At 42.3% G+C, this 10157-nt stretch overlaps 1 protein-coding gene across 1 annotated transcript; it reads left to right on the top strand.

Annotated features, from left to right (window-relative positions):
* The first annotated feature begins 278 nt into the window (after window positions 1-278).
* Window positions 279-7499, top strand: LOC137528634 (olfactory receptor 6B1-like). Its single transcript, XM_068250074.1, has 3 exons — window positions 279-1175; window positions 5312-5350; window positions 7449-7499. Exons 1-3 carry the CDS (start codon window positions 279-281, stop codon window positions 7497-7499), a joined length of 987 nt encoding a protein of 328 aa, XP_068106175.1.
* The last annotated feature ends 2658 nt before the right edge of the window (window positions 7500-10157 follow it).

The following is a 10157-nucleotide window of genomic DNA, read 5'->3' as shown; positions in this document are numbered from 1 at the left end:
AGACCGCAGGAGGAAGGCGTGGGGCTCAGACGTGCTTATGGGGCTGGAGGAAGCCCTGGGTAAGTATCGATTTTTGCTATGTAGTCAGCTCTGGTACACTTTAGACAGACTGTGCTATAGTTTAAAATTCAGTATTTTGGCAAATAAAAATGTCTGAGCAGGAATTGCATTTCAAAAAACAATAATAAATGTGCTTATGATGGATCATTTCATCCTTATTTGTGATGAATATTGATGGATTATTTTAATGTGCATGTTTTTAGGATATGGCTTTTGTGATGCAAAGAAACTTTACAAAAATTAATATGTTCATTATTTTAGGATTCCCCAATTCTCATCCCGTTCAGATCCTTTTCTTCTTTCTTTTTCTTTTTATGTATATTTTGACCATTGTAGAAAATCTTCTCATCATAATGATAATTGGGAGCAGTTCCAAATTACATAAGCCAATGTATTTCTTTTTGGGGAATCTGTCTTTCCTCGAGACATGCTATGTTACAGTCACTGTCCCCAAACTCCTGTCTATATTTCTGTATGGGAATAATGCCATTTCATTCACTGGCTGTATGTCTCAGCTCTTCTTCTTCCTCTTTTTGGGCTGCTCTGAGTGTGTCTTATTGGCTGTTATGGCATTTGACCGATACGTGGCTATTTGCAATCCCCTACGTTATGTCACGATAATGAACTGGCAGTTTTGCTTTGTTTTAGCTTTTTCTACTTGGGTGATTGGTTTGGTTATTTCTCTTATTAAGATTTACTTCATCTCCCGGCTAACTTTTTGTCACTCAAAACTTATCAACCATTTTTATTGTGATGTGTCGCCTATTCTTAATCTTGCATGCACAGATATGTCTGAAACCGAAGTTGTAGACTTTCTTCTTGCCCTAGTCATCCTCTTAGTACCACTTTTTCTAACTTGCCTTTCTTATTTGTGTATATTGTCCACCATCCTTCAGATTCCAAGTTCCACAGGGCGGAAGAAAGCATTTTCCACTTGCGCCTCACATCTGATTGTTGTCACCATGCTATATTCAACCACTATATTTATGTATGCAAGACCAAGTAAGGCTCAGTCTGTTAATTCTAACAAACTGGTGTCTGTTGTTTACACGGTGGTGACACCATTCCTCAATCCAATCATCTATTGTTTAAGGAACAAGGAAGTAAATGAAGCAATACATACATTTTTCTACAGGAACTAATGTATCATCCATATAGTGTTCTGCAGAGCCTAGGGCAAAGAATCAACTATAAGGTGTTATTAATACAAACTTGTTTTCAAAAGGGATTGTAGAATATTTTTTTTCCTTAATCTGTTCTTTTTTTTCTAATTAAGAAAATATTAAAGCATCACAAATAAAATATGATATTTGTTTGGAACTCTTCCTGATTTGTTTCATTGACAAGCTTTGTAAACTGAACAAACGTGGTAACAGTAAAGTGTGGTAACAGTCAAATCCAGATCTCCACTGAAGACCATTGTCGGAAGACTTGGTTATTATTATTATTATTAACTAATTTTATTTATAAGTTTTAAGTGCTAACATATTATACAGCACTGTACAATAGATAAAGGAGACATTACAACATTAAACAATGTTATACAGGTACATTATAGCACTCAACAATGGTACTCAAAATAGTGATGTAACATTGTAGGAATAAGTATAACAGACGGGTCACTAAGTCCATATGGTGGCAGAGAAGAGCACATGGGTGGGACGGCACTACAAAATATGCTTACAATCAATGGGGTGGGAGAGAGAGACACAAAAAGGGAGATGGAGAGTAGGTCCAAAGGTGGGAGGGTGTTGGAGCTATAAAGATGGTGGGTAAGCAATGGTGGACAGATGGTTCTTTAAGGCCTACTTGAATTAACTTGGAGAGGGAGAGCCTGATGGGGTAAGGGAGTAGTATAGTACCCTACTCCATAGTAGGGGAGTAGGGGCTTCTCTTTAGAGCCTGAGTGAGCAAATGGGAGCAACACTAAAATGATAATGTGGGTGATACGTCAAAAAGCAAAAAACAAACAAAATAACATTAAAATGCTTATAGTATCTAAAGTTTTGCAAAAGCAAATTGGTGGCTTCCATGAAACAGAGACAGTAAATAATGCAGATCTGGCTACCAAGGTACGATGGCAATAATAAAATGCTGTTATTTAAATATATGGACTACGGTAGAGATAGTCTCTCAAGTAGAGGAAAGTTTGCTTTAGGGCTGTTTTAATGTGTAAATGTTAACATCAAGAAAAAGCTCTTGATTTTCTGCAGTGGTTTCCATAAAACAAAGTGGTAGGAATCCTTCAATGATACCAGGTAGCCATTCCATTAAAAATTGTGGCTCTTTTTTGACCTGCAGTTTATGCATAGTAGAGTGGATGGTCTTTTTCAGAGATTTCTAATGCCTGCTTGCAGTGCCCTTAGTTAACTTGTTGTTCTTGGAAGAGCTAATATTATCTGGGAAAAAAAGGTAAGCAACCGTCTTAACAGGTTATTCACTTGAATGACGCTATAGTTGTTATTGCATTTAAATACTACTGAACTGGCAGCTATTTATTTTCAACACAGAATCTGCACGTATGGAAAAATTTTTTTACCAATAGTAGTGCACTAGTCCTAAACAATAAAACAAATTCACAGACAAATACCAATTGTGCTCAAAGTCTGAAGTCGCAAGGAGAACAGAACCCAAGCAGAGAGTAAGTCACTTAGAGCACAGTCCACTTCAACCAATGTATTGCAGAGATGTACAGAGGCGCCAACAGGATAAAATTCACTAAAATTGTTAAAAATGATCGGGAGGCGGTGGTGGACCAGCTCACCCAACACAGACACGATGCTGTCGATTAAAGTAATACCAAATTTATTTGCATACTCCTAGATTGTATCTAGGTGTATGCAAATACATTTGGTATTACTTTAATCAACAGCATTGTGTCTGTGTTGGGTGAGCTGGTCCACCACCTCCTCCTGATCATTTTTAACAATTTTAGTGAATTTTATCCTGTTGGCACCCCTGTACATCTCTACAATACTACAAGTCCACCCCTGGTGGAGGGGTGTTACACCCTCTTTTTCTCCTATACACAGAGAGCGACTTCTTAGTCCTGAGTGGGGAGTCTGGGGACAGGCTTAAACTCCTCACCTGCCTCAACAGTGGTTGCCTTAGCGATAACCCTGGTTTGTAAGTATAAATACTTACGATTCATATTTTCCTCCTTTTCCAATACATACTAAACTATATTGGGCTCTCGGTTTTCTGTTTTACACTTCAACAAATGAACTGTCCTGCAGACTCAGTGATCAGCAGTCATTCTTTCTGTGTGGCCAATAGGATTTTTATACATAGAGAAAAGGAAAACACATATAGTACAATTTAATAGGTAACATGTTACTCTTCACTTTTCCACCTGAATAGGAAGATCTTTCTCCATCAAAATCACTTAAGGATCACCAGTGTCAGGACTTTCCTAACTCTCTGTCTGTCACCCCTTGTTTACGTTGTATGTATCCGTATTTATTGTCCAGCGCTGTGTAATATGTTGGCGCTTTTTAAATACAATAAATAATAATAATAATAATTGAATTCCCATTTCTGGGTCACTTCCCCCATGTGCCTCCACTCACCCTTTAAGCCAATGAACTTAAAATTATTTGGGAAAGGCTCTACTTGGAATTGTGAGTAACCAACTCTGCTTGATTCACACGCAGATAGTTCATGTATGAGTGATGACCCAACATCCATTTGGTTCCCAATTCAACACTGCGAGCGACTGTTTCTTCTTCTTACATGTGTATGTACATGCAACCATTACATTGCAACCCACCATATAACTAGAGACAGCTCGAACCTCCGATTTTCGGTTCGCGAACCTCGAACTCGAACTTCTGAAAAAGTTTGCGAACCTGCAAACTTTTCAAACCGCAATAGACTTCAATGGGCAGGTGAACTTGAAAAACTACAAACACTGTTCCTGGCCACAAAAGTGATGGAAAAGATGTTTCAAGGGGTCTAACACCTGGGGGGGGGGGGGGGGGGGATACACACCAAAGGTCCCGGGGAAAAATTACAGATTTGCCGCACAGCAGGGTTATAATCCCTAAAGGCAGAAATCACATAGCATTGCTAAATTGGAGGTCTAAAGTGCTTGAAAACATCTTGCGTGTGTATACATGGATCAGCAGTTAGTGTAAGTAGTGTACTGCTTCACACTGACAGACCAAACTCACTGTGTAACGCACCGCAAACAGCTGTTTGTGTAGTGACGGCCGTGCTGGACTGGTGCACACCATGGCGAGAGTGCAGGCGATGGCGGTTTTCAAGCCCATGTGGTGGGGCTGAGGTAGCTCAATGACAGAACAACTATCCACAATGAAGCAACAACCTTATTATTTTCGGTCAGGTGTGCCCCCCAAAACACTAATATAGCCGGTCATTGCTTTATTGTGATACGCAAGCCCCTTCACCGCGGCAAGGTATAAATCACGAAGGGAAATTGACCCTTGTGCATGCCCTTTGTTTTGTTGTTGCAGCCGCAGTGCAGCCAGAAAAATTAGGCAGTACATGCACCAGAAAAAAATATTACTGTTTTTATTAGCAGCCGCTGCTAGCAGCGGCCTTAAAAATACAGGAATCAACCTGGAGTCCTGGTCTGGACCCTGTTGGTGGTGGTGGAGAAGGCGGTCAAGTCAGAGGCGTAACTAGACATCACTGGACCCCCTGCAAAACTGGCCCCCCACTGGCCCCCCACCCTCACCTCCCTCACTTTCTGCACAGGAAAACTGAGGACCAATGTGTTTTTCCCATGCAGATAAAAACACTTAGACTTAAAGGAAATGTCAGGCAATCTATGCTCCCCCCAGATCTACTGACTCGGGGCTTCCTCCAGCCCCTTGCAGCCGACAAGTCACTCGTTGCAGCTCTGCTCCCAGTATACAGTATACATACACACACAGCCATATTATTTTACTACGTGAGAGCACATGCCATATGGAGGAACAATAATGACATGCTGAACATAAGAGATAGTATTCACTGTAACTTTGGCAAAACATTCAGAATGTCACTGATTGATACTCTTATTACGGGATCTTGGAATCAGTATGAGACAACAAGCTCTCAATGAGGCAGTGATAGTCAGACATCAATCTTACCCACTCGCTGTGTTGTAAAAGTAATCAGACACCATGGGCTTGGTTCACAAAGCAGTGCTAACCTACTTAGCACGTCTAAAGTCTTTAGACGTGCTAACCAGGGTGCCAAGTAGGTTAGCACCGGATGTCTCAATCAGATCGCGCGCTAAGTTTACGTGCGCAAAGTTTTGCGCGCGCAAAGTCCTATGCACACGGTAAGTCCCATAGGCTTTTGCGTGCGTAATGTTTTGCGCGCGAAAAGCTCGTTTAGACGTGCTAAGGGGGTTTTCACAGGCGTGCTAACAGTTAGCATCGCTTTGTGAATCAAGCCCCATAGTCATTAGCCTGTGTGTGATAAGAATCTAAGAATCTCTTTGGAGTGATTGCTGAATAAGGGACAGTCTACAACTTTTTTTCAACCTGTGACTCCTTTGTAAGGTTGTACATGAAGTCATCAGAACTTTGCTGCAGTGTGAGACAGATGTTTTTTTTACTAACTCTAGGGAGCAGGGACAGTGTACAAATTCCAAAGTGTGTATGATTCCTTATCTGTGTGGTGGACACATGCAGTCAATATAACAATGGTGCGAGAGCAGAATACGTTTTTCTCTCCATGCCCTTAGTTGTAAGTCTCTCAAACTTTTCCCCCCACTGGCCCCCTGTGGCTTCTGGGCCCCCCTGTGGAGGCATCCCTTGCAGGGTCCATGGTTACGCCCCTGGGTCAAGTGGCCTGCAGGCAGAAATGCTGTGTGGGGACTGACTTAGTCTTGGGGCAGGCAGCAGCGGCCGGCAGGCAGAGATGCTGTGTGGAGATTGTGTGGGGATTGACTTAATTTTGGGGCAGGCAGTCACACGGCATGCAGGCAGAGATGCTGTGTGTGGAGACTGACTTGGACTTCGGGCAGGCAGTAGCCCTCCAGGATCCATGCCTTATTCATTTTGATAAAGGTGAGGTACTGAACACTTTCTTGACCTGACTGCTGGTGGTATAATACAATGTGCAATCACACAGAGGCAGTGAAAGGTATGCACTGAATGTGCTTGGCCTGGCACAGTACAGCAATTAGCAAGGGCCAGCTGCGACAGACAGGGCTGTATAATGCAGTGTCAGTGGCGCGCGCACACACACACACACACACACACACACACACACACACACACACACACACACACACACACACACACACAAAACACATCAGAAGAACATTAGCTCTCAAACGATGGGTGCTTTTCATCAACAAATATCAGCATGGAGCAACCTAACAGACCTCCTAACTATCACTTTCCCTATCTCCTCAATGTCTCTCTCTTCTCTCACTAATACAGCAGCACACAGTGAGAACATTGCCGACGTTGCTGCCTTTTATAAGGGGGAGGGGGCTCCAGGAGGAAGTGCAGCCTGATTGGCTGCCATGTGTCTGCTGACTGTGATGTAGAGGGTCAAAGTTTAGCCCAATAATGTAGTATAGGGAGCGAGTCGAACTCGCTAAGTGTTCACGTTTCACTGCGAACTCGAACCAGCTAAATTTGCGCGTACATGTTCTCCGGCGAACCGTTCAGGCCATCTCCACATATAACACGCAATATAACTCCAAGCAGTTAAATGCTTGCTGTATATACAGTACCAAGCTGGTTGGCACTGTTTCCTAGTCTACTTTTCTAGTTATTCAGTGTGTGGTGGCCTTACATTGTGTGATCACCATGCCCAGATTCATTGTAGGGGTCAGCCTTACGTTTGCTTACCTGTGGCTTCTAATTCCACCCAATATCTCCATCTGGATACAAGTATAAGCATCAGAAACAATTTCAATGTTTAATCCAATCTTGCTCTTCAATGGGAGCTCCACCGTATCTGGAGCCTATCATTCTATATGGACACAGTGTTCAGACTCCATTTAGTCTCTAACTCTATCCAGGATTTGCCAGACTTTGAACATGTGCTGTTTATGTGAGCAGCCATATCTGCCAGTTTTCCCTTTTTTGGTAAGCAGCCATTGTTTCAGCAATTTAGGCCTCTCCTGGAGACAATATATGGACATATTGTATATACGTTATTATGCTTTTCACCTCTAATTAGGTTCACTGCCATCTTAGAGTTCACCATAGTGTATGCATGTTTATTCATTTGTTAATTGTTATTCTTTGTGTGTCATGTAGTTTATTGTAATAAAGTGGAGCATCTTACATTTTTTAGAGCATCTCTCTTTGTTAATACATGTTTTTTGCTACAACTTTTGTTGTACTTCAAAAAAATTTTGTTGGCTTATTATTTAACAAAGTTCATGTGTATCTTGACTGTCTTTTCCCTGGTAGGGTAAAGGCAAGCCACAGTTTCAAGGTGTCAGTGCATTTAAAAATGTGTAGCAGGTGTCTGTTTGTAGTACCTCTTCTTCAATTATTTACAAAGTCAATGTTTGTTATTGTGTGATAAAACATAAAAGGTATTATGTCTTTAACAATACTCATTCAACCACATTGTAACACATTCAAGGATTCAAGGGGGGGGGGGGGGGGGGGGACGTGGCAAGGACAAGCGGAGGCGTGGGATTAGGGCATGAAAACCAAACCAGGAACACCAAGACTCACCAGGGTTCAGCAGAGTTCTCATAGTAAGAGCAGTCTGTGCTGCTGAGGTGTATGTGTACTTGTGTAGTAAAAAAAAAACGTCCCATAATTTGTTTTGTGCAAACCTCTTACCAGCTCATCCCTTGTGTTTTTTCCACACCACTGTCTCAATGTCTGCCTCCCAGTTACATAATAAGAGAATTTTGTTATCTTAATAATAAAATATTAACTATGGCCATAATTCACTACGCTCATCTCCTGTCTTAAATAAGGTTTCTAAGCTGTTTTTAGTGTTATTGCCATGGTAATACAGTACAGCATTTAGTATTCATTAAGCAATTTACCTCAGGCAAACCTTAACTTAAGAATTCTGTCTTTAAGTTAAGAAGAGATTTCTAAAGTTGAGGTTTCAATCCTGAAAGTAACAACAGAATTCTAAAGTTAAAGACAGGTTAATTCACAGAGAGGTATGAAGTGTAATGTGTAAGAAGTTATCACTGTAACGCTCGGTATTAGACGTAATCACTGAATAGATAAATTGTGGTCAGAGCATCAGCTAAAGTCATACATGTGTAGTCAGAATTACTACAATAGGACTGAGGCAAGGCTAGGTCAATAACAGGCTGATATCATACACAGGTGTTCAGATGGCTATAGTACTGAAGGCAGAGACAGAGACAAAAACGTTAAACAGGCTGAGGTCATACACTTAGATCAGATGGCTGAGGTACAGACAAGGAGTAGACAGAATCAGAGTGAGGGTTTAGCCGGGTCATACACAGAATAACAATTAGAATAATATACAATTTACAATATATATGTATAACTGGTCTAACTAGAGTATATACTGTATATACCAGCAGTGTCTGCATATATATATATATATATATATATATGTATATATATATATATATATATATATATATATATACAGTAGCTCTGAAAACTAGCTGACTAGGCACAGTAGCAAGACAAGGTCCAGCGCTCCGCGAACTGATAGCTAATAACGGACAGCGAGGAGTAACTGAATGCCCAGGGCTTATATAGCAGGAATAGAACACAGACCAAGCCCCCAGGAAAATCAGACCAATCAGCAACATCCCTGCAGCAAGTGTCAGCTGACCGCAGGAATCAGCTGACACACCTCAGACTCGCCTCCTTAACCTATAAAGGCAGCTCTGAGCTGCGTGCGTCCTCCTAGGGAGACTGCCAGAAACAACACGCTGACCCACATCTACAGGGGAGCCAGGGATGCAAACATGGTGATTCGAGCGGGGGATGCAACTGACCAAAGAGGAAGAGGAAGCTTCCTCCAGCTGCTCAACACTATCAGAGCAGCCTCCCGAGACAACACCATATAAGTTTGTGCAATCACTTGGCCTGAAATACACAGAACCAGCCACACACACAGAGCCTCTCTCTCTCTCGCCTACCCTGGATATCCTACAGGATACCTGTAATTATCCTGGCAGCAGTGGAGGGGGGTTGGAACTACCTTCTGATTGCTTTTTCTCTTCCCCTCCCTATGTACTGTATGAGAAAAGAAAAGCAGAGGTGATAACTTAAGGACTGGAGTGATAAGACAATACTCTCACTATAAAAACGTATCACCACACCTTAAAGAAAACCTGAACTGAAACTAAAAAGACAAAATAACCATACACATGTCATATTTATCTCCTGTGTAGTCTACTCCTCAATTTCTTCCACCTCTCCTGTGTCCCATTTGTCTACTGTGATCAATGGAATTCTCCATCCACCATTTTAAAAATGTCCATTACCCCATAACCGCTTCCTGGTCAGCACACTGTTAAACTGTAATATCACCCACTTGAGCCATTGGGAAACATGGACATTACCTTGCACATTCAGTTGTAACTGACAGCTGCTGATATATAACTGACAGCAACTGGTATATTTTAGTTCTGACAAAATATTGTCAGAACTGGAAGGGATCACTGTAAGAAGGAAATGGTGAGAGTATGAGAGGAACTGACAGTGAGATTAGTATGTAATATTCATTTGCAGCTACGTCATGTGTTTGCTTTAAATAATTTTACTCGCTTCAGGTTCCCTTTAAAAGACTTCCGAGGCCAAATGTCAAAAAAAGTTAAATACCTGCATTACTTTTGTAGGCATGGAGGACGCCGTCCGCGCCCTCTGTGCCTTACCACCGGGTCCCTGCCGCTCAATAGCCCCCGGGCAATCTCCCGACCTCATGGCTCGGGTCGGGCTCTCCTGCCTGCATTAACATGGCCGCATGAGCTAGCCGCAGCTGCACAGTCCGCATAGCTGCGAAACAGGCTGTTTCCTGTTGCATGGATCGGGGGAGTTGGCCCTAGAGCTGCGCAGCTGCACTCGCGGCCATGCAGATCTGCGCAGCCGCGGCCAGCTCATGCGGCCATATTAGTGCAGGCAGGAGAGCCCGACCCGGGCCGTAAGGTCGGGAGCTGGCCC

Source organism: Hyperolius riggenbachi, chromosome 1 (genome assembly GCF_040937935.1).
Source record: "Hyperolius riggenbachi isolate aHypRig1 chromosome 1, aHypRig1.pri, whole genome shotgun sequence".
Lineage (NCBI taxonomy): Eukaryota > Metazoa > Chordata > Amphibia > Anura > Hyperoliidae > Hyperolius > Hyperolius riggenbachi.
This window is presented reverse-complemented; position numbering and strand designations above follow the sequence as displayed.